At 49.0% G+C, this 23881-nt stretch overlaps 1 protein-coding gene across 1 annotated transcript in view; it reads left to right on the top strand.

Moving 5' to 3' along the window:
- Window positions 1-13987, top strand: part of Dut (deoxyuridine triphosphatase) — a 28309-nt gene extending 14322 nt beyond the window's left edge. Inside the window, exons 7-8 of the mRNA XM_023724089.1 lie at window positions 3406-3411; window positions 13743-13987. Of these exons, the coding sequence (XP_023579857.1) occupies window positions 3406-3411; window positions 13743-13893 (157 nt within the window). The 3' untranslated portion in view covers window positions 13894-13987. The remainder of the gene's footprint in view (window positions 1-3405; window positions 3412-13742) is intronic.
- Window positions 13988-23881: the final 9894 nt, after the last annotated feature.

Below are 23881 nucleotides of genomic sequence, written 5' to 3'. Positions count from 1 at the left end.
GTGGTGCAGGCCTGTCATCCCAGCGCTTACGGAGGCTGAGGCAGAAGGACCGTTGGGAGCTGGAGACCAGCCTGGACTCCGAAGCGAGCTCCAGGCCAGTGTGCACTGCATAGAGAGACGCTGTCTCAAAAAGACCAAAACCAAGAAAACACTTAAAAACCAGGATATTATACACAAGCTTCTCAAATCCGTAATAGTCCTGAAGCTTACAGATAAAGGAACTTGTGACCTGAAAGGCTACCTGTCCACCACCCTGCACATGGCTAATTGTTGCCCGGTGCTCCAATGTCACCTGTTCTTCCAACTTTCTATATCAGATGTGTTTTTTGTTTGGCTCTTGTGACAGATAAATATATGAATAATATTAAGTCACTGTGTTGCTGGAATTATTGCTAGCCAGAGGCCTCAGGACATAACATCCAGGCATCCACTAGATGTCACTGGATGTTTGCTGTTTTGCAGAGGTAGTGGCTTTGTGGAAAAGAAAAAGAAGTTCATTTGCAAATAGAAATTGACAACTCCCCGGGGGTCCCGGGGCCGCGTGGGAGGGGCCGCAAGTTGTAGTGAAAGCTGGCAGAAGTCATTATGTAAAGACAACAATTACAACTTTAAGTAAAATCGGGGTGGCTGCAGGTCCCTCCTGGCGTTTGTCAGGAGGAAAAGAAGCCAGCAGCTTCGCCCTCCTGCTGTGTTGAAACAAAAATGGAAAATTGTCAGGCACAGCTGGATTTTTCCTCCCTTCCAGTCTTGCTTTTCTTCCTCCTCCCTCCCTTGTTTCAGGAGAATATGACTTTCTTAAATGATTATGTTTTCATGAAGTCATTTACAATATTTTAAGATCAATTCTTGTGGCTTCAGCTTTCTCCCCACAAATTAAAACCATTTAATCTTCATTATCTCGGTGAAAGGCACACAACAAACAGAAATGGAGACTTGTAGAAGCCTCGTGAGGGTTCTCTGGAGTCACCACTTCCTGTATTTGCTAAAAATGTAATTCTCAGTTCCAGTAGAAACTACATATCCTGGGGTTTTGTTTTGTGTAACACTATTTGTTTATTTTTTCAAAACTGCATTTTGGCTTCGAGACCTTTAAATAAGTCTCCAGCATTAAGTAAACTTCTCTGACCCTGCGTATTTCCTATCTTGTCAAACCTTTCCTTGTAAGAATAGCAGAGTCCTTTTATTTGGTAGTGTAGAGCATGATGTTTTTGGCAGGCGCAACATTTTTGACTTGCAAAACTTCGTGATCTCAAGCACGGGAGAAGTGAAGCCTTTTGTGGGCCCCAAACCTGAAGTATTCTGCTGCATAGACAGTTAGTGTTACAAAGAAATTGCCACCTATTGATTCCCAAGACATCCCCAAATACCAAGCAGGAATCTACTGATTTTTCACTCATTTACTAAACTTGTTAAAGCAGGAATACTGAGTGAACATTTCGCTTCTACAAAACTCACACAATTCCTCAAAGTGGGCCAGCTAAGTAATGTTGTCCGCTTTCACTCAGTCTTCTTCCACTTAAATAAGACCTAGCCTTAAAATACATTCCAAGCAACACATACTGCGTGGTAGAGGTGGCATTACTGTGCCACGAGAGCATGGAAGAAGTGTCCCTGCTCCCTAATCTTGGCATGCTGAGGTCACAGATATGCTTGTCAGATGGGTCGACAACAGAAGAACCCACAGACCCGAAAGTCTGCAGCTAAGACCCCCCTACACACCAGCACCCACAGGTAGGGCGACGGTTCACTAGCGTTTCCCTGGGGTTGGGTTCACCTGTCCTCTTTCAACAATTTGAGCGTCATGAAAATGTGACTACCTCTCGTAAAGACTGACAAATGGCTAAATGTGTATCTTCAGACACTGAGAATTAACTAGAACCCAAAGAAGGCACATTGGGTCCATTTGAAGGGGCCAGGGGATAAATTCTTATAATCAAAGTGGCTCTGCCACCAATTTTCTGAATCTGGGCTAACAAAAATCTCCTAAATACAGTGGTACTGAAATTAAGGAATTTAACAAGAAATTTCTAAATTAAGTTGGTACCCAAACTTAATTATCCTCCCAATTCCAGCTGCAGAGCAGATCGGACAAGAGCAGAATCCAATTCCCTGTAAGGTTCACAGCCAATCTAATCATTGAATTTGCTTTTTTGTTGTTGTTGTTGGAACCGGGAATTGAACTCAGACCCTTGCACTTGCCAGGGAAGTGCTTATTCCATTGAGCCATCTCCCCGGCCCTAATCATTGAATTTGAATTGGTCCCGCTGCATCTGAAGTCGATGGAATTTGGACAATTAAATCCTAGTACCTAGGAGCACTCTCTTTTAATTTACAACCTAAAAGTATCCTTTTCATGAAGAGAACAGTAACAAAGAAAAAGTTAGGAGCCAAAGAATTGGGTCCACCCTCCTAATTTGGAAAACTTCTCACCAAAGCTTTAAGATACAGATGGACAAATTCAAGATTTTTTAAAAACTCCTGCCCAAGCTCCCTTCCAGTGTTCATTAGAAGGCATTTCTTTCTCCCAGAACTGAATCCAGGGAGACTTAAAGTGTATTAGGAGGGGCCGGGGAGAAGTGAGAAGGTTCTTGCTTTGCTCTTCAGGACAGCAAAAAAACAATAACAAAATGAACAAGGATTCTCATTACATATTTAGCCATGGTATTTATGACAAACAAATTGACCCCAACATGCCAACGATGAAAACGACAAATGCATGTATCTTAAAGTGGCAATTGTTTTTCTTGAGCACATGCATACCAGAATTTGAGTTTTGCATTTGCTGGGGCCAGGGCAGTCTTCTGGGCCCTTCCTACCCACTCAGTGCAAAGGTAGCAAGGCCAGCAGCATGGATGGCATCTACCACCTTTCTCAGACTAGGTTCAGTTCCTATGGAAACCAAGTCATGGCCTAAGAAACTGTGTCCGTGTCTATACAGGCTGCCCTGCTGCAGGAGTGACAGAGGAATCAAGGGCAGGCTAACACTGTCCTCACCCAAGTGTGTGCACTCACAGCAAGTAGGATACCAGACTTCCTGCAGTATGAGTTGGTATCAAAACTGAAGACAAAGTTTAAATGATGAATTTAGCTAACCTTCAAAATCTTCATCCTTTATTCATAGTCTCACTATAATGTTGGTAATTTTTACATATATGTTTTCATCCTGGAGACTACTAGGTAGAGCAGGCATTGTAATTCCTTTTTGCAAATTAGATACGAGCTGGAGGAGAGCTCAGTGGTAGCCCAGGATATGGAAGGCTCCGTCCCCAGCACTGCAATAAAAAATAAGTAACTCTCTTCAGGAATCCTGGGAGAATCCAATCCCACATCTGACCTTTAAACACATTCTTCCCGTGGTAACACAGTACTCAAGTTACTGCTTAATGTACCCTGGTTTTTCCCCAGGGATGAGTTGATTTAGGGACACTTTTTAGGGTTTGCCTGTAACTCTGACACCACTAGAGGGCCCTACCACTGGCCAAGAGACCTAAGGCCTGTATTTCACCTGAGCTTTGCTCTAGTAGGAGACAGATGCTGTTCCTTATATGGAGTTTACCAGGAAAAAGAAAGCTCCACTGGCTCTTCCGAACGTCCTGCTCCTGATTTTCTTTCTCTTCAATGTTGACCAAAAAGGTTTTATGTTAGTACTCAGGGTTAAACTGAGGAAGTGCTGAGTGAGCCACATGCTCCGCCTATGTATGCGTGTAGGTAGGCATGTATGTATGCATGCATGTGTGTGTGTGTATTCATGCACATACATACTAGAGATCAACAAAAAGCGCCTTTCATCACGAAGCTACACCCTCTGCCTTTCTTGTTTTATTTTAAAACAAGGTGCTACTGAACCACGTAGCCTGGGCTCAAACTTTTGATCCTCTTGCCTCAGCCTCCCAAGTACCTGGGATCACCAGCGTAATTACAGGCCTAGCCACACCATACCTGGCTATGTTTGAATTTCTTAACAAAAGTACAGACTACAATTATTTGTGGGTTCTGTTGTTTTCCGTGTTTGCTAGCCTGAGAACCAAACCCAGAGTACCTCAAATGCTAAGCAAGCACTCTCCTTCAGAGCCACACCACCAGCCTATGGGCAGGATTTCATAAGGAAGGTGTAAGGCCCGGACACGGTGTTGCAGGCTTACATGAGCCCAGCCTGGGCAACTTAGTGACCAGCTGGGCAACCGGGTGACTTAGAGATCTTGCATCAAGTTAAAAATAAAAACAAGCTCGAGATGAAGCTCAGGGCAAAGGTCTTGGCTTCAATGCCCAATACCCACCCCCGCAAAAAAAAAAAAAAAAAAAAAAAAAAAAAAGTGGTAAAAAACTCAACTGCTTTTTTATTCCCTGTCTAAAAAAGTAAAACAGAAAAGCAAAGCCGACCTTGGGAGTCTCTGCAGCCAGCATCCTACAGTGAGGGTTCTAAGACAGTGCTCACTCCGCCTCCTGCAGGGTCAGTGTGGCTGGACAGTTCGGAGCCTGGCCCCACCCTATCCCTATCCCCACAGGTGCTGGGGCTGGACCCAGAGGTGCAGGCCACAGGGCCAGTGTCCCTGGGAGATGGATGAAGCCACTGAGCACCACAGGTAGGACAGAGGCACATGACCTCAAAGCCTCCACAGAGCTGCAGGCCCAGCCCTTTGTATTGTTAAGATGCATCCTTTCTAATTGCTGGGCTTGAACTTGCAACCCTCGGGTCTCAGCCTTCCAGCAAGCTGGAGCTTCAGGCCTGTGCCGCTTCACCCAGCCCCTCTGGGCACTGCAGATGAGAACAGATCCCCACTGCTGTCTGATCCAGGCTGAGCTGGGGCGTTTTGGTTGCCCTCTGATCCTTAGTGTTCTAGCTAGCCAGTACCTGTTATTTTCCTGCTAGGCCTCTGGAAGTTTTAGGTGTTTTGGTTAAATTTCTAGGAGAACCCCACAGAATCCCAGGGTACCACATTTATGGACGTTCCTTGGGCTTCTTTTGCATGCGTAGCTTTTTTCCCGTCGCCCTGTCTTTTTGTGGGTTTATCATCAACGTCTCACTGTGCTTATTGATAGAACTATAGTAGCATCCCCTCGGCACAGTCAAGTCCAAAGCCAGTCTCTCGCCCCCTGCTTCCTCTCGGTGCTCCCACCTCTGAGCCCATCTCCAGCCCTGTCTCCAGGGACTGCCTCCTCACCCGCTGTCTTTACCATCCTGGACTCGTCTTCTTGGTGCTGCCCCTTGAACCCACGGCAAGCAATTCCCACTGAGCCATACCCACCGCCCAGGTAGGAACTTCTCGTGTCTCCATCCTCTGGGGATTTCTGATTGCCGAGATCTCCCGCTTTCTGGTTTGGGTTCATACTGACATTTCAACTCAGTCTCCAATAACTTCTCCCCAAACTTATTTTTTTTTTAATTGAGGTACAACAAAGTTGTAACTCAGTAACCTAAACATCCAGCTTGTGACACATATACATTCACATAAGCATCTTCCAGAAGAAAGCAGCAGACAATTCCAGCCATCCATGTACAAGGTGCCTCTCTGCCTCTGCCACGCAGCGACCTCTGTCCCTATCTTCTGTCACCGTCAACTGGCTTTGCTGGTTCTTGGGCTTCGAGGGACAGAATCGTGCAGGATGCACTCTTGCGTCTGGCTTGCTCTTGGACTCGGCAGTGTCATTGTGTCACTGCTGGTACCTGTAGTTTATTCTTTTGCTAATTCTTTGCTCTGAGGTGTGGCCTGAGTGGAAAGTGTCCGGATATTGTAGAGAGAACTGTCGCAAAGAGCTGAGAATAGGATTGCTAGGACACGGGATGCCTGTCAGACGTTTCTTGAGCAACGGTGTAGTTAGAAATATTTTTGTTCCGTTGTGCCCCAGGCCCGGCTGAACTGTGCTACTATAATGAATACATCCCACTTCTCCATGGTTTAGCTGTCCACATGGGTTGGGTGTCATGTATTTACATAATAAAAATTTATTACAGTAGACCTGTTGCCATGAGTCCCCCTGAAAGTCTTCCCCCTCGCTGCCAGCACACTGAGCTCATTTTTCATGCCACTGCCTGAAACACTTCTACAAGGCTTTTGTGAGTATCTTTACGAGGCGTGATAAAAAGCATGGTCAGTGCCGCTGTCAAGTGGCATCCAATGAAAGGCCGGCTCGTAGGGACATCGCCACGTGTCCACACCAAGCTCACCGACTGGATCTGGCCCCGTGTGACTTCCGCCTGTTCTCCAAGTCAGAATGAACAGGAAAGGCAATTCCGAACTGATTCAAGACATCGAGGCAGTCAGGAAAGCATGACGAAAGACACTTAGAAAGGAAGAGCTGCTTCAGAAAGTGGCAAGGATGATGGGATTAAGCGCGTTCAGGAGAAAGGGGAGAATTTCAATGGGGATTAGTGGCAATGTGTCTCTTTTAATACATTAAAAAAAATTTCAACAGTTATTAATCTTGTTGTTGTTGTTTTTGGGACAGGGTCTCACTAAGTAGTCACCAATAGCTTTGAACTCACAGCGATCTTCCTGAGTACAGGCGCACATCACCATGCCTGGCATTCATTGTATTTTTGGTCACACCTGATTCCAAGTCTCCCTCTGGCTCACAAATCAGCCAGAAGTCAGGCTCACCCTAGATATCTGCTGTCCATGCACTGACTCAGTGACTGAAGTCCCTTCCATCTCTGTTCATCACTCTGCAGTGCTGGAGATTGAACTCAGGGCCTCAGGCATGCTGGACTCTCAGCCACTGAGCTCTCCACTGGCCCAAACTGCTTCAATTCTGTGGTTCCACTGACTCGACGTGAGGTCTCTGTGGAAAGCATGAGTCCCTCTCAGGAGGACATTGCCTGGGAAATGGCCCGTGTCACTTCCCTTCACAGCCCCTCAGTCTGAACATTGAAGCAGAAGGACAGTGGGGAGCCACAGGCCTGAGCACAATCCTGTTTCCCGCACTGCCCCATTTCACACAGCCTGATTCCAATTCCACGCCGACTGGAAGAGTGGCCGGGAGCTGAGACCTAGGTAGGAAGGAGTCACTTTCCTTGTGATATAGAGGAATGAAATTCCCATCGTGAAAGACACCTGGGCTGTTTGTGTTCTCTAAAACCAAAGAATGAGTTTTAGGAACAACAGAGGTTAAGAGAAGAATATATTTATTGGGGGAAAGAAAGCTCCCATCCGAGAGAAAGAAGGACAGAAGGGGGACCTGAGCAGGTTGCCCCGGGAAGCTGTCTCTTCCAGGGATTTTTATAGAGTAAAACCATGTGGTGAGGCAAGTCTAAGGTGGTTGAGAACATGGGAACTCACTTAGGTGGGCATGAGGTGGGACAAAACTGTGGTCAACCAGTGAGATTACAAGCACCATTGTTTAGGTAAAATTGATTGAATCCAGGACCAAAAGAGAAAATGAGTCACATAGCAAGTGGCATGAATAACGGACAGGGTCTCTTCCTGTTGGGCGTTGGGTTAGTGACTCTTTCTGGCTCTTTCAAGGTGATTGATACCTATTTAGAATATCAGTCCCTGATGCCCATCCCTAGGGAAGTGTGTGGCTGCATGTGTTTACTCTTTTGCCTTGTAGTCTGGCCCACAACAGAAGTGTTCGTCTTTTCCAAAGTTGCAAAGTCACTTTGTCTTCTATATTGTCCCCTAGCCCTGTCTGACTGCCTATGTTATTTCTATCTAAGCTAGCTGCCTACGACACTTAGATCCTGAAATCGTTTCCCCACTGTCTTTGTGATTCATGATGTAGAACCTGTTTCTCTCTTTGAAATTTTTGCAAAGAATTTTCTCTTGATTCTTAGTATTGTGACATTTCACAGTGATATTAGCTGTATTTTATTTTCTTGTTTTAAGTCATTGCCCTTTGGTACCATTTTCTAGATGATATTCTTCACATTTCTGTCTGATCTTGTGGATGCCTAAAAATATTTTACTTTCATATTTTTCATTTGAGACTCTGGTTCACCCAAGTTCCCTTATTACAGCACCTGTTGTCTCAAGGGTATGATGATTCCTGATGTTTCCTTCTCTTCTTTCCTCCTATGTTTTTCCTCTGTGTGTTTGCAATTGCTTCTGTGTTTTAACACTGTCTTCCACATTAGAAAATCTCTTCTTACACCTGAGGGTCTGTGGCTGCTTGCGTTGGAGCTGAGGCATTAGGAAGCTGAGTGGAGGCCCTGCCTGCAGGAGGGCTGCCCCGTGAACTCCTGCAGAGGCTGGGCTGGGTCTAAGCATGTCCCTGGGGGACCTAACTTTGGGCCCATGGAGGTGTTTCTTGAGGTCTGGTCACTTTCTTAAAAAAAAAAAAAAAAAACTTGCCTCCCTCTGTGACAGTGAGAGGGGGTCCCCATGCTGGGAGCTGAGGCAAGCTTGGGCAGCCCCGTCCTTCTACATATGGACTTCTCCTTAATCTTTCTGCTTCCCTCCTCCCTCTGATTCTGCTTGCTGGCGTCACGGTGCCCAGAACTCTGTTGGGTCAGTGTCCCCAGGCAGCAAGCTTCCTGCCTTCTTCCAGGACAGGGGATGCTGTGTAGCTTCCTGGTCCAGATTTCCAGGACAGGCCTTTCACTTGGGCCCCACTCACCCCTTCATGTTGATAAGCACCAAGAACCATGCCTTCCCAGATTCCTTAGAGCAGCTCTTGTCATTCCTTCTGGCTTCTTCTCCCTCATGTTGATCGGGCTTTTAGGTTTTACTCCACTTTCCACGCTGCCAGTCAGCCACTGCTGCAGTTGGCTTTCCACCTTCCCACGCGGTTGTCAGTCCTGCGCGCCATCTCGGCAGCTGTCTTTGGCCTTGGGAGTTTATAACTTTTAAGTTTCCTCCATGTCATTTGCAGTCGATTTCTCTAGAGCGTAGAGGCAGAGGCTTGTCGTTAACTTCCCATGCTTGATTAGAATCATAACTATTTTCTAAAGCCAACAGGTAAGCATGCCATCCTGTCTAAAATCTGTCCCTAGATCCTAAAGCCACATGAACTCTTACCTCTTATATTAGTCCACAAAATCGTCATGATTTCACATTTAGGAACCTTGCTCCTTGACCCAGCAATTCAAAGTGATCGTTGGCTAGTTCAAAACCCAACTACTCTTTCTTGTTCTCAAGCCTTTGTACTGACTTTACATTGTCTGCAGTCTGCTTGTTTTTTTCCTAAGACACATCATTCATTCTCCTCCTTCCCTATCACATATTCTTTGATTTTCGGGGCCAAAGTTGACCTCTTCTCAAGTGTTCATACAGCACTTAATCTGCATGTATAAAAAGTCCTATGTTCCCGATCTCACAAGGGAGGATTAATTTGGATGTCATATTTCCCAGTTCCACAGTGGAAAAGTTCAATGTAAAATGCCACCCTCGTGATGTGCCTTATTCTTCTTGGACCTTTCTGGGACCTAACGAAGTATCCTCCTTCTTGCCTCAGACATTCACTGCACATGTGACAAATGAGTGGCACAGACGAGACAGCAGCAGACTCCTCAGCTGTCACCAAGCTTGTTTGTCACCCAGGGGCAGCACCTGCACCTGGAAATCTGGACGTCCAGGTCCACACTGTGCCTGACTTCCTCCTGCAGCGCATGATCATGTGGCACAGCCCACGCCATCTTTCTGGTTATAAGCCTGCTCTCTGTAAGACAGAGGTGCCGCACAGAATGCCATCATATTTGGAGAGAGGTGAAAAACCTGCTTCAAGCTCCAGAACCTTGCAGCCCAGCCACAAGCAAGTAGCCAGCCCTTCTTTTCAGCTCCCACAGGGCAGAGGTTTTCCTAATTGCCTAGAGAACCTCTTTCCTCCGCAGGACCTGGACAGTGAGGTGCCCTGCTGCTGACCAGCCCGCATCCACATGTCGTGGACTCCCCACTGCCAGGGCGACCCTGCTCTTGGTGGCAGCTTTTGCCTCTGGTAAATATTGCCAGGGCTTTCTGCAAGATGCACCCTCCCTGCCTGACCCCGTTTGCCTCCCAGTGACCTCAGCGAAGGCTACAGCAGGCCCCACCCCACAGCTGCTGCCTGTCTTGGCCATCAGGTCCCAGGGCAGGATTGCTTTTGTATAAGACCCAGCTGCACAGAGAGTCCCAACAATTGCTGTCAGCAGAGCAGAACCCTTGGTTCTCTGGGGTTGAGATGGTCAGGTAGGAAACTCCAGGAAAGCCGGGTCTGCCCTGGAGAGCTTCCTCTCAGTGCCTGACACCTTTCCTCAAAGGGCCTGATGAAACAACAGTGAACACTACTGGTTCAGCGCCTCCCAGACACATGATTTCCAAGGTTTTGCTGCCCAATTCAGCAGACATTTAACCATTTGAACTGCTGTTTAGGTTCCTACCCGGGGCTATTAACCCTGGCTATAAACACACCCTGGCTGTAAGTGCACATTGTCTGCTAAATGACACATGCAAAGCCGGTAGCAATGTGCGCAGTCCCTGCGGCGTTCGTTCAGGGCTCACCAGCCTTCCATGGTCAAGCCAGTGTCAGTCGGTGACCACGCTGGTCCTGCTGCTGGGAACTCCTGCTGCTTCCCGGGGTCTCCCCTTCTAACAAGAGTGTATTGCAGGAGAAAGTGTTTTAGACAAGCACACCCCAGGGCGTGATAACAAAGATTGAGACACTGACTCTAAGTGAGAAATTGGAAAAAAGAAAATCATTACATCCTAATATATCAGGAACAGACTTACCATCTTACAGTATGAAGTGTTTTTGTAAATAGCCTTTATAAAATTGTGTACACCTGAGTGGTCATGCTTCTTTCAGAATGTTTTCTTAGGAGAAGGCTATTTGCCAATAACTATGAAGCAGGGCATGGTGGTCCACACTTGTAATCCCAGCACTCCGCAGGCTGATGCAGGAGGACCACTGCAAATTCGAGACCAATCTGGGCCACAAAGTGAACTCAAGGCCAGCCTAATCTGTAAAGTGAGACTCTGTCTCAAGAAGACAAAGAAGGAAAGCCAATAACTGTGAAGCAGCATCCTCCAGACTAAAACTGGCCCTCTGGAAACCCTTCATGTGGCAGCTCTAGGTCCTCCCCAGCTCTTCGGAGGACAGGCCCTGGGTCGCGTAGCACCACATGCTTCCACTTACTGCCCAGAGAGCTGTGTGGGAAACCAACCAGCCCTCGGGCTAGCACTGGCCCTCATGCTCCGCCTCATGTCAGTCATGTGGACACAGGGACTGCAGGAGAAGTATCGAGAAGATTCTCAGCCATTGTGCAAGAAGCCTGCGGTGGCCCATCCGCGTGACCAAACTTTGTGGCTCACACCCACCTTTATATGGTCTGAAATTCTTCTTAGATGTGTTGTAGCTTTTGTGAACCATGGCTAAAATTCTCTTTCATGTATCAAGGGAAGACAGTACAATTGCACATGGTTCTCTGAGTTCTTCTCCTTCCTCTTTTTCTTTCTATTTATGTATTTGGTACAGGGTTTCACTACACAGCTCAGATTCTTAGTGATCCTCCTGTTTTCACCTTCCCAGTGCTGGGGTTACAGGCGTGCGCCACCATGCGTGGTCTCAGTCCATGGCCTGCGGAACCGGGGATCAAACCCTGGTCCCTGCGCTTGCTGAAGCAGGCACTTAGTCCACTGAGCTATCCCGCCGGCCCTAAGTTCTTCTCCTATCCTTGATCTTCCAAGGACCTCCTCTCCCTTCATCTCCCCACCCTTCCATTCTCCACTTGGTTGTGGGTCAAGTGGCATGTGGGGGTCTCTTCCGGGACCCAAATCCCCATGAAACATCTGTGTGTCTTCACTGACACAGCAGGAGGGCACCTGGGAAGGACCTGAGTGACATTACCCATCCCTCAGGTGCTGTATGGATGGCGCTCACAGAGCTCTACCTGTCATCTTTTCTTTCATGTTTTCTCAAAGCCAGATTTATAAAAGGCAAGTAACTATGCACAGTCATTGGACTTTTTTATCAAAAGCATAAAAACTGGAACTTAAATTTCTGTTACTTTCCCCTGCCCAGTTTCACTGATTAAATCTGAAACACTACATTGTGATTTCCCCTCAAGTTCAGTGATTTCTTCAAAAAGCAAGCATTTAAAGTATCTTTACACTGATGAGAGAAAATGATTTTACTGCTTTTTAAATTTACATATTTTTCAAAAGGTGACCCAAAAGGAAACTATTCAAGCAAGCTAAGAGGACAAACATGAGGCAGAGAAGGGAGTTATTTTTTGTTATTACCAACTTTTCTCCTTTTTGGCGAAAACCCTTTCAAAAAAAAATAGGTCAGTTTCATGTCACTATTGAAAAATCTCTCCCAAACGGTCCTGGTTATTTATTTTTTTAGCCTGTTTTTTACATAAAGAGTGTTTCATGAGAGACACGCCCAGAGCACAAGCCCAGAGCTTGGGAACCTCAATCGTTTCCAGAGACCGAGTTCCCACACACAAAACGCGCTGCTATCGGGTTACCAGCTTGCCACCACTGCCTAATCTGACAGTGAGCTGGAGTTCCTGGGGCGCTGCTGTGGGAGGTGGAATTACCAGGGGGGTGACTTCGGCCGAGGGGTGCAGTCCTCAGGACTTAACATGCAAAGCCCATGGGCAGTCCAGTCTCCACCTGAGCATCCAACCCCAGGTCAAGCATATCCGGGATTATGCTTCTCAAGGTCTTTGCCCCCTCTCAGAGGTAATGTATTTAGCTCTGGTTTCCAGGAGACAAGGGTCGGGGAAAGGACAGGGTTCGGTGCCTCTGCTCGGCTTCTCTTCGTACTTCTGCCATGATCTCCGCATCCCCTAAGTGATTCCCAAGAAATCTCTGTTTTCCTTAACAGTGGAAAATAAATAAATAAATAAATAAATAAAATGCCAGTCGTGTTTCTGCAGCAGGTTAGGATGGCCACACTCGTAGCTGCAGGAGTCCTCTGTGTCTCCGATGTGAACTTAGGTCCGTTCGCCTTCCTAACTTGTTTCCCAGACCCAGAACGTCGCCTGCAGGGAGTAGCGCTAAGGAGACTGACCAAGTCCGCTCAAATGGCAGCGGTGAGTGTGTACGTCTGCACGTTTACGGAGGTGACAGGGAAAAGTGAAGCACGCGGCTGACGGGGTCTGGTTCTGAGTTGCACGGTCGGCAGTTGCGTGTCACAGCTCCCAAGAGGATGAGCCACTCTGGACCCTTGTTAGTAGTATCATCCCGGAATAAGTGTGAGACATGCTGGGGTCCGAGCCCAGCTTTCCTGCCGCGCTCCTGCCTGCGCACAGCTCCTGAGGTGCTCCAGGTGGGCCCATGGGTCTGTCATCGCCGCACCTTGGTGGGCCACCCCCTCTGGCCCTGGGTGGCCAGGTCCCTGGGACTTCTAATCCTCTGTCTTCTGCATGACCATTGCCCAAGCCCCCAGCTCCCTATGTCCGTCTAGGTCGGTGTTTACTTCTCTTAATGGCAAATTCTTTGGCTGAAAACTATCCAGATGGCCCAAAGAGCTAAATGATCAAAAGTTTAAACAGTTGTGTACGACGACAATCTTCAAAGAAACTTCCTAAGTAACGGAGTGGGTTTTTTTTTTTTTTTTCCTCTTCAAATGAAATCTCATGCAGATGCCCAACATCTGAAGCAGATGACTGTGGCACTGGGAAGACGCTGCGCTGCTCCACATTGACCTGAGGAGCCATCACAGAGCATGGACGGCGAGCCGCTGTCACACAGGAAGAGAAGAGGGGGAACAGGAAGCCAGAATGTTTGCGGCTCGTTTCAACAGCCAGTCACTCAGTAATTACATCTTCTATTCCATGACCCGCCTGTGAGCCTCAGCTTCCTGGATCTTCTTCAGAGCACGGGACGGGCTGACCTGGGAGAGCCGGCTCCCGTGTCCCCTGCACAGGTGCTTCTTCAGGTTTTTCATCCACTTCCTCCTCATGTCTGCTCTGTGGGCCGAACAATTCAGAGTCCAGTTCTGGTCTCACCTCTTTCCAGCTGCGTGTAAGGAGATTTGCACTCCCAAAGACCGCGTTTCTTCGTGGGCTGATGCAGATACCCATTTTATCCTTTGTGAGGGCAGAGAGAAGCATGCCCCTGTGGAGAGGGGTTGGGTGAGGTGTGCAGTTCGTGTACTTCTGGAGTCGTCATGCACACACAGAATGCTGGGGATGAGCATGGTGGTTGCACTGCAATCATCGTTAGAGACTCGGGTGGCTCACAGAGGGAGGAAAGCGAGCTGCTTCGCCTCAGCACCTCCCAGGGCTGTGGGTGCATGGCTCATGTGTGACCACACGCTGACGGGAGGCGCAAGAAGGCAGACATCCACCCTGCATACAAGCCCCTGCGTGAGCCGCAGACGTGGCAAGGAAAGCTCTGGCTTCTCTCCCACGCCATCCACAAGAAAGCAGCCTTCGAGCTCGCGATGGCTTCGGGGAGTTCCAACAGAGGTGGGAGGCCCTGGTGGCCACAGCTGGCCAGGAGGAGCTTCCGGTTAGCAAGCAGCCTGGGGTGGGTCACAGCTGGGCTCACCTGGACGCCTCGTGGTTGACACGTAATGGTGAATGTTCAGTTATTTTTTTTAAAAAATGATGCTGAGAGACTCATTGCCAGTAATCCCCCTCACAAAAAACCCCCTCACTCCACACAGGCCTATCCCATGGCTGGGCGAGATCTGAGGCAGTTCTGGTACAGGTGGAAACCAGACCCGAGGGAGTCACTCTCTTCTCTCCTTGCAGTTCTAAACAGCACCCGGTGGCTACTCCTGCTTCCGTTGTCCTGAGAGAGACAATAACATAACCAGTAACATAACATAAAATAACATAACCAGGTCCGGGGCACCCTGATGCTCTGGGCTAGGGCGCGTGCATGCTGGATCTCCTGGCCTGGCCGTCACCACCTTCACCCTTCTCCCCCCTCATAAGGGTCCACAAATAGGCACTACCTGTCATACATTAATTGCGATCAGAGTGAATTCTGGGAAAAGCGTGTGAGGTGAGAGCCCCTAAGCTTCCTCAGAACCTGTCGGCCATGCCTGTCAGCCACACTAAGAGATTCCCTGAAATTCCGAAAGCCTCGAGTATCTGCAATGGCCATTTCTGTGTGCTGCGACCTGCGTGCAGTGCTTTTACTTTTCTGTCACCCGGCACCTTGTCCTGTCTGTGCCCTCTGCTTTGTTGGCACAGACTGGCCCTGAGCACACTTCCCAGCTCCATCTTCCATCAGGGCAGCTGCTTGGCCCTTGCGCCTGGGCACACACCAGACAATTATTTCTGATAGGTTCTTGGTACAGCAGAGAAACAGGCACAGGAAAAAGGGAAAGGACTTTCTTTTCTTTGAGGACAGAAATTCTCTGAACTGGACAAAAGGAGGCTGAGGCTTTTATGACCTTTTGTCAGGGGTGGAGTTTGGAGGGATGTTTAGATATACCTGAGGGAGCTGATTGGGGTCTTCCCTGAGGCGGCGGGAAGGGTGGAAGTAAATTATGTCCTGGGCTAAGTTGGAGAGGGAGCAGGAGGTGGTCCTGGCAGCGTAGGCTTTTGTTTTAAGGGAATCGGCCATATTAGGTGACCACCACAATGATTTTAGCAATTCCCGCTAGGGCCTGAACCTGTCCTTCCCGTCTTTTGGTTGTTATGAAAAGGGGCGTTGAGTCTCTTAGACTGCTTCCTGCTGAACGGGGGCATCATCTTGGGAGCAAGGAGGGTGACAGGATGACGATTTATGTCCATGCAGAAGTTAGTGTCAGGCATCTCATGACTCGAAGTTTGTCGTTAGTGATGACTCGCATTGGAGACTGAAGAAACCAGCAGAGCGTCTTACTGGAGCATCCGAGAAGGCAGAGCGGGGCAAGCTAAGAGTATTTGGGCCCATGTGCATCGTTGAGGGAGGGAGGGAGGGAGGGAGGGGGAAGGGGAGGGAGGGACGTGTCCTCAAAGAGAAAAAGCCTGAATATAGGGCATGTCTTGCCATTTGGCAGTGCAGTGACAGAAATTTTTTTTAAACTTTGGAGAATCGTAGATCACAAGTTTTTTGTACAGGTCACTGGGCTTTATATTGTGGCCAAGCTGTCTAACAGCAGAAGACTAATTGGTTTGTTTGTACAGCCTCCTGGAGGCCGAGGGAGCTGAGCTATGGCAGGGGAGTGTTCGGAGTGACGGGTACCCACCCAAGGCAAAGTGAGGCAAAGCGAAGAGAGAACAATTCCCTTCTCCTTGCAATTCTAAACAGCACCCAGTGGTTACTCCCACCTCCATTGTCCTAAGAGAGGTAGAAAATAACATAACCAATTCCGGGGCACCCTGATGCTCTGGGCAAGGGCGTGTGCATGCTGGATCTCCTGGCCTGACCCTCACCACCTTCACCCTTCTCCCCCCCCTCAGTAAGGCTGAGCGGGCTTCTAAGCCCAGGGAGTGGTTGTCACTAGCTCTCAAAGCTAAGAGCAAAAACGAAGCCCCAAACCTTGGTCCCTCCAGGGGTCACTGGGGGTCAGGGGGTGGTGGTGGTCCCTGGTTAAGGACGAGTTATGTTTGGGCTTTCCGGACACAGGGCCCTGTGAGTTTCCAAAGATGAGCGGGGAGTGTCAGCATTAAGAGAGAGGTATATAACCTGAGGCAAAGTGAGGCAAAGCAAAAGACAAACCCCTGAACGAGAGAACCAGAAGCCGCAGAGCTCAGCCTACCTGTGAGATGCGAGGTGTTGCATGCAAGCTGGCAACAGCAAGAGGCAGATCCCGCAGGGACAAGTTCAGCTGATAGGCAGGGGAGCTCAACAGGGGGTTCGACCCCCAGGAGCCTCACATGCTGCCTATCTATCCGAGTGAAGAAGGCACCATGTGATAGGTGTTGGGCGCAGCAGAGAAACAGGGGGAAGGAAAAAGGGAAAGGGCTCTATTTTCTTTGAGGACATAGAGGGAATTTGGGGGAAATAAAGCCCTTTCCCTTTTTCCTTCTGCCTGCTTCTCTGCTACACCGAGAACCTGTCAGTTTCCCGCCACACCCGGGCGCCTGGTGACTGCCCATCCCCTGGCAACATTTCCAGCAGTTCTCTTTCCTGAATGCATTGAGTGGCACTGTTGTGGCTGCTTCAACATTTGGAATCAATTCAAAGCATTTCATTTTGTGGTCACTTTGACCTAGGAGAAAAGTGAGAAGTTGCACGGTGCCAGGTCCAGTGAGTGAGGTGGGTGAGACACAGTGTCCTGTTACTGTGGCCTGCCTGTCCACGGCCCTCCGCAGTGGCATTGACTGCAGTTTTGATCACAGGCTGGAAAAACACTCACGAACGAGGCCTTTCAGAACTGCTTCAAGAAATGGCAAGAATGATGGGATAAGTGTGTTCAAAGTGAAGAGATTTCGAGTGGGATTAATGGCAATGTGTCTTTTACTATCGTAAATATTATTTAAGTATACACCACAATTTTTGGTCACTTCCTTATAAATTCTCAGGGTATTTGGAGCACGCCCCCGCCCCCAGAAATTTAGAGATTATTTGGTGCATAAGTTAGAAACTTAAAAATAAAATAAAATAAGGGCTGGGGAGATGGCTCAATAGAATAAGCGCTTGCCTGGCAAGCGCAAGGATCTGAGTTCAATCCCCAGTTCTGAGTAAATAAATAAATAAATATAAAAAAGAAGTTAGAAACTTAGGGCACCTGTGTTGCTTCTTAGCCGTCCTGCGAGTGTGCCATGCAAGGTAAGCAAGCCCCTCTGAGACCCTCAGCCACGAAGCGTGCTAGTCGTGAGAGAACTCACACACGCATCACTTAGGACAGCGACTTTCACAAGATGCCCTGAAAATGGCTCTTCTTCTTTCAAATCCCTGATAGCATTTTCCCACCAAAGCCACAGAGCAATCTCAGAAACCCTGTTAACGCAGCTTTCTAGGAAGCCACCTCCACGATGTGAGGAGACTTCCAAGCCATTTCGTGACTCTCAGTTCCACCCACCTCCCGACCTGGCCCTGCCACTGCTTTATGCATGAGGAATCCAAGCGAAAGAGAAAGGGGCTGCCTGTCTCCTGCACATGCTGCCTTGAAACGGCGCGTGTGGCCAGGGACCACCACCGCATCCTCCGCAGTTCCTCAGAGGTGAAACGCCAGCTGCTAAGATCTCTAAGATTTCCTCAGCCGGCCCCAGCTTCCCCAGGCCAGTCAGTGAAACTGCCCTGAGGTAAAGTGACGTGTGGCTTACAGTTCTTGGAGAGTGATACTGAGACAAAGGAAACCACGAGGTTTAGAGGGCAAAGAGAAGAGGAGAGAAAGAAGAAGAGGGAGAAGGAGAGGGAAAGGCAGGAGGAGGGGGAAGAGGGATGGAAGAGGAGGAGGACGAATAGAAGGAGAAGATGGAGGGAAAGGGGAAGAGGAAGAAGGAGCAGGAGAAGAAGAACAAGAGCGGAGTGATTGCATAATCTCTGGGAGTTGCCCGTGACAGGCGAGATTCCATAGGGCTGAAAAGTGACTCTTCCAACATCAGTCATACAGATTTGGCAATCACGGCTGGCTCGGCCCTTCACATGTTTAATAAGTTCTTGATTTTCAAAACGTCTTGGTGATTTCAAGCAGCGTCCAACCAGGGAGCCTGGAAGCGAGGCTCCTGCCGCAGCTCTCCTCCCAACCCTCCCCGGCTGTGTCCAGAAGTCCCTGAGGGTCGCTCCCCACCAGGCCGCACCCTGGTGATAGCATCACCCTCCGAGGCCACCATTATCTGTGGTGACTCACCCCTCAGTCCTCTCCTGCCCGCCCTCTGTGCCCCACCCCCTTTCTTCTTATCCTTACTTTCCTTGCTCTAGCCTTCCTGGTCCACCCTTCCCTCCTTAGCCATCCCAGCACTTGCGTGGATGTCTATGCCTCTAGTCACTTTTCTCCCTTCAAACACCCCGATGTTGGGATTTGAACTCAAAGCCATGTGTCATGGCCTCCACCACTCACTCCTGCAGCTCCTCTCCTCAAGGATCTGGCTTCCCCACCATGGTCTCTAGCCAAGTTATCCATTCCCTCTTGTCCCCCGGTAGACTTTTTACAACATCATGGCTCTAAAAACTCACCTTGCTTTCCTATTATTTTGCTGGAGGTTGGCAGGAGGATGAAAGATCAATGAGCACTGAAATTTCCAAAGTTTCTGACTGGGGTGGTCTCCCTCATCTCCAGGAGTTCTGCAGCCCTACGAGCTATGTTCTACCTTGACGCTTGTCTTCCACCTCTTTCCATTATTTCTAAGATATGTTCACTCTTCTAGGCATAGAAAATGTGGGCTAGAGCAGGGACACCCCTTAGGGAAAAGTGTGGACAGTTGGTTTTAATTAACTGAGAGGAAGTCAAGGGATAAAGCTAGGAAAGGAGGGAAATAGTATAAACCATCTCTCTCCCATCCCTTCCTATCAGTCTGCAGGATGAGTTGACCACTGAACTATATATACAGAATGGGCCTGTTTAAGTGGTTTCCAAAGATGAGGTTGAATTGAGTCTTTCTAGCAAATGGCTTGTCAGAAGGGGGACCTGTGAAATCTGTTCAGCGGGCAGGGTCTGCTCTTGCTGCCTGGCCTGTTTGGATCTCACATGCCTACAGGTCTTCTCCACTCAGAAGTTGGAAGTTGTGTAGCTGACCATGACTCCTGCTTGAGTGTGGGGGTCCCCATCCTTTCCACAGCTGCTGCTGGGTGTCCTCAGGTGCCTGCCCACAGACTCACACCCCTTTCCAACAACTGCCACCCCAGCCCTCCCCGAGTTTGAGCTCCCTCCCCACCTCCTGACTGCCTGTGATCTCAAAGGCAGAAGCTGGGGGGCTGGAAGGCCTCCATGGGGTCCTAGCTGTACAGCTCGCTCTGCGATCCTGACAGGGGAGGCACAGCTGTGAACGCTGCATGCACGCGGTCTGGTCAAGGCCCTCATTCACAGACGCTGAGCACGTTGCTTTTCTTGCTAAATCTTGATATGGTCCTGCACAGCAATGCCAAAGTATTGTTGCAGGCAGCCAAATTAGATAGAAGTATTACAGGCAGTAAGACAGGGCCTCAAAGGAGACAACACAGAAGACAAGATACCTTGCATCTCTGGGAGGGACGGATGCTCCTGCTGTGAGCCAGCCCTAAAGACCAAAGATCAGGCAATGCTGACCTCCCTAAAGATTAGCATCTGGGATTGATCTTCACCCTGAGAAATCCAGGAAGAGTCATTATCTGCTGGCCACCAGATAAAGTCCTGTTTTACATTCATGGCCCCTTGCTATGTGACTCCCTTCCCCATTTGGTCCTGGATTTAATCAATTTTACCTGAGCAATGGTGCGTGTAATCTCATTGGTTGACCATAGTTTTGTCCCACCTCATGCCCATCTAAGCGAGTTCCCCCTTTCTCCACCTTAACCCCACATGGTTTTACACTATAAAAGTCCCCAGAGAGACAACTATCCAGGGACAACCCCCTCAGGCCCCTCTCCTGTCCCTCTCTTGGACAGGAGCCTTCTTTCCCTCAATAAATATATTCTGCTCATGAGCTCCATTTGTTCCTAATATTCATTCTTTGGTTTTAGAGACCATGAACTCGTCCAGGTCACATTGGGAGATCATTTATCCCCTATATCATTTGGAGGGTCCCTGTATCATTTGGAGGTCACCCACCCAAAATCAGTTTTTCTCCCCATATCAGTATTATGTAAAGTCATAGACATAGCCCATGGAAAGAATAAAGGGGTGTATTAGTCAGATTTTCTGTGGCTGAACAGACTAACCAACACCCACAGCTAAAAGGACAGAGGGCGGGGAGATGGCTCAGTAGATAGAATAAGCGCTTGCCTGGCAAGCACAAGGGCTTGAGTTCAATCCCCAGTTCTGAAAAAAAAAAAAAAGGCGGGGGGTGGTTAGTCTGGCTCTGGGTGGTAGGGGACTCCTTCCACAGTTTGTTCATGATAGGTCAGAAACACCACGATGGAAGAGTGAGGTAGAGCCACGCTGCTTAGTGCATAGTCACTGGGAAGCAGAGTAGGGGGACAGGGCCTGTGACCAGATACTGTGCCCCAAACCACATCTCCCTCACCCACCCAGACACCCCTAGAAGTGGGCGCTACCCATCCCCCAGGTGGACCCCAAAGCCAACCTGGTTAGCACTCTGCCCCAAGTGCTGCAAGTAGCAACAGAACCATTAAAGATCAGGAGGTCCAAGAGGAGGGAAAGAAAATACAGCTGCACCTCAGGTGAGGACAGCCTTTGTTTATGAGTGACTTGGTTTCCACAAGCAATATTTGGCAAGATTTTGGTTTTGTTTGTAAGTGCTGTACTGGGTCACAAACACAACCATGGCCATCTTTCCAACACGGACATGAGTGTGGCCACCTATTCCAGAATTGTGGAACGAATTAAATCTATGGACCAAGGTACCAGCATACTTTCTCCTGAACAATTCCCTTACTAGTTCTGTCCCTTCTCCCGCCCAGTGCCACTGCTCCTCTGGCTCTACCCGCTTCCTGGTCTGGCTTTTCTTTGATCCCTTCCATCCTCACAAAAATGCTTCACTTGAAGGGTTTGAAAGTCCCACAAGCTGGAAAATACCCAAGTATTCCAGGTCAGTGCAGCAATCCCGAGTAAGATTGCCACCTTGAGTCACTGCAGAGAAGAAATTCTTAGGTGAAAGGCATCTGGGATCTTTGAGAGAACCATTTCCATGGTTGGGGTGGTGACCCCGATGGGCAGAATTACAGGATTTTTGAAACTGCCCTTTATTATTTTTCATCTACTACACTTGGGAAACTGTACTCATAATTGTACTTGTGGAGATGGCTTTGAGGCAGAGGATCTTGAATCCTGAAGGTAACCAAACTATCCAGGAGGAGTAAGACCAAGATAAAGATCGTTGCAAATCGAGGGTCTCTGAGCTGGAAGAGGTTGAAGAAGCTACTTCAGGAAAGCAATGGTAAAGGAAACAAAGAAAGAAATGTGGGGCTCGGAAAACAGAAGGCCTCATTGCAAAGCACATGAAGGGGGCCTTCCACGATCTGATGCCCTGTTGCAAAGCAAGAGGGTGCACTGCTCGCTGCCTGGAGAGGCGGCTTTGTATTAAATGCTGTCACTCAGGGGACTGGAAAGCTTGAGGAAACCACCAAGCCACTTTGGTCCAAAAGAAAAGGGCAAGGTGCAAACCCTTCTCAGGGTGAGGCTGTGCCCCTCCCCACCCCCTCAATTTCTCTGGCACAAGTCTCACATGTTGCCCAGGCTGGTCTTGAACTCCTGGCCTCAAACAACCTTCTTGCTGCGGTTACCTAAGCAGTTGGGACCTTGGGCACAAGCCCCTGGATCAGGACACCCCTTTCCTTTCTTGTTCTCAGGAATAACCAAAGAGCCCAGGGGAATGCACATTCCAAGAGGGGATGGACTGGCTAGCAGCCTGGGACCTTCCCTCCTTCTGAGACAGCACCCTGCACAGTGCCTATACCCACTGGTCCCAGTCTCTGCAGGTTATGAAGCCCCGAATGGGTGCTGCCTGCACTCTCGTGCCGGTGGGACATGGAGCCCTGGGCCTGTCCCCCCCGCCCCCAGGCAGCTTTCCTGCACCCTGAGGACCAGCTGCCAATGCCCCCAGGCTCCGCTGTCCCTTGCTGCTTATCTCAAGGTAACAAATCCACTTTGAGTGACTTGCTGCTTATGAACAAGTTGGTTCCCAATGCACAGTGACAGTGCTTCGGCCATAGCCCCAGCAAGGACAGGACAGAAACAAACCAAGACAGGTCCCTATTGATCCAATCAAAAAGAAATAATAAAGGGAGATTTTCATCACTTGATAATAGGTGCAAAGGAGAATCCATTTGTCCTTCATGTTAGAAATGGCTCCCCTGTTGATCCCAAAAGGCCCTTTAGGGAGAAAGTGGGATTTCCTATGACTCTGGTCCAGCAGGGAGCCGCATGTCCTCAGGCGCAGGCACACAGGGGACACGCATTGGCTCTTTCCTTGCAAAGTGAAGCAACAGGCAAAGCACAGAGGTCAGCAACTGGGAAGAAACAAATAGTAATTATTTGGGTTATGCAAAAGCTACCTCTGTACTTGGAGTTAAAAAAATAAAATAAAAAAGGAGTTGCAGAAAGTGAAATTAGATAATGCCCCACGTTTTGGTCCCTGTTCATGATAGAGAACCTTAGCGGCCAGGAGGGATAATTCTCCTTTATATTCCACACATATCATGCGTTCACATCCCCTTTTCTCATCCCCATGTCCCTTGGATAAAGTGGCCAAGACACCAGCCCTGGCAGTCCAGTGTCACTCTGTAGAAAACAAGCATCGCTGTTTCTGAGTCCAAGTTTCATGACCCACTGGAAGAGCAGTGTATTTACTGAGTCCACTGGGACCCCAGTGCCCAAATGCCCTGAATTTCTGGTCGTGGATGACGGCTCTGAAAACATTCTGTTTTCACAGGTGGCCTCGCTGCTGAAATGGGAAAGAGAAATTGTGAACGGTGACTTGCATCCTGCTTGCTACGCCGTGCTTTGCTGGGACACCATTCTCTTGGAGTTTGGGGACACCAGGGGGGAGTGGCAGCCACTGCTTCCTGCACGCCCCTCCCGGTCACCAATTGGAAGGATGGGAGGGAGAGAGGCCTCAGTGCTGGGCTCCAGGAGCCGGCGGTGCTCCAGGCTGTGGAAGTGCTGAGTGCTCGTGGCCCAGTACCTGCCCACTGGGAGTGTCCTTGGTGCGTGTGGTCAGGCAGCTGTCTGCCCATCCCGTGAGACACCAAGTAAGAAGTCCATACTCCACTGGCTCCAAGGCAGAGTGGCACATGGCAGAGGGCAGCTTTTTCATGGCAGTGGAAAACTACGAAGAACAAAGGGAGGAGCCACAGCTGTAGCAGCTAGCAAGCCTCGCTCCCCTCCTTACATTGTAATGCAAATTACCCACCCCAGGGCAGGTGCAGCTCACACCTGCAATCCCAGCATTGGTTCACAAATGAATCACAGACTCTAGAAGCTGCCCGTGACTGCGTGAGGCTTTGGGGGACACCTAGACACAGACTATAGC

The sequence above is a fragment of the Octodon degus genome, unplaced genomic scaffold (assembly GCF_000260255.1).
Source record: "Octodon degus isolate 3935 unplaced genomic scaffold, OctDeg1.0 scaffold00105, whole genome shotgun sequence".
Lineage (NCBI taxonomy): Eukaryota > Metazoa > Chordata > Mammalia > Rodentia > Octodontidae > Octodon > Octodon degus.
Note: the sequence above shows the minus strand (reverse complement) of the source record. Positions and strands in the feature narration are given on the sequence as shown.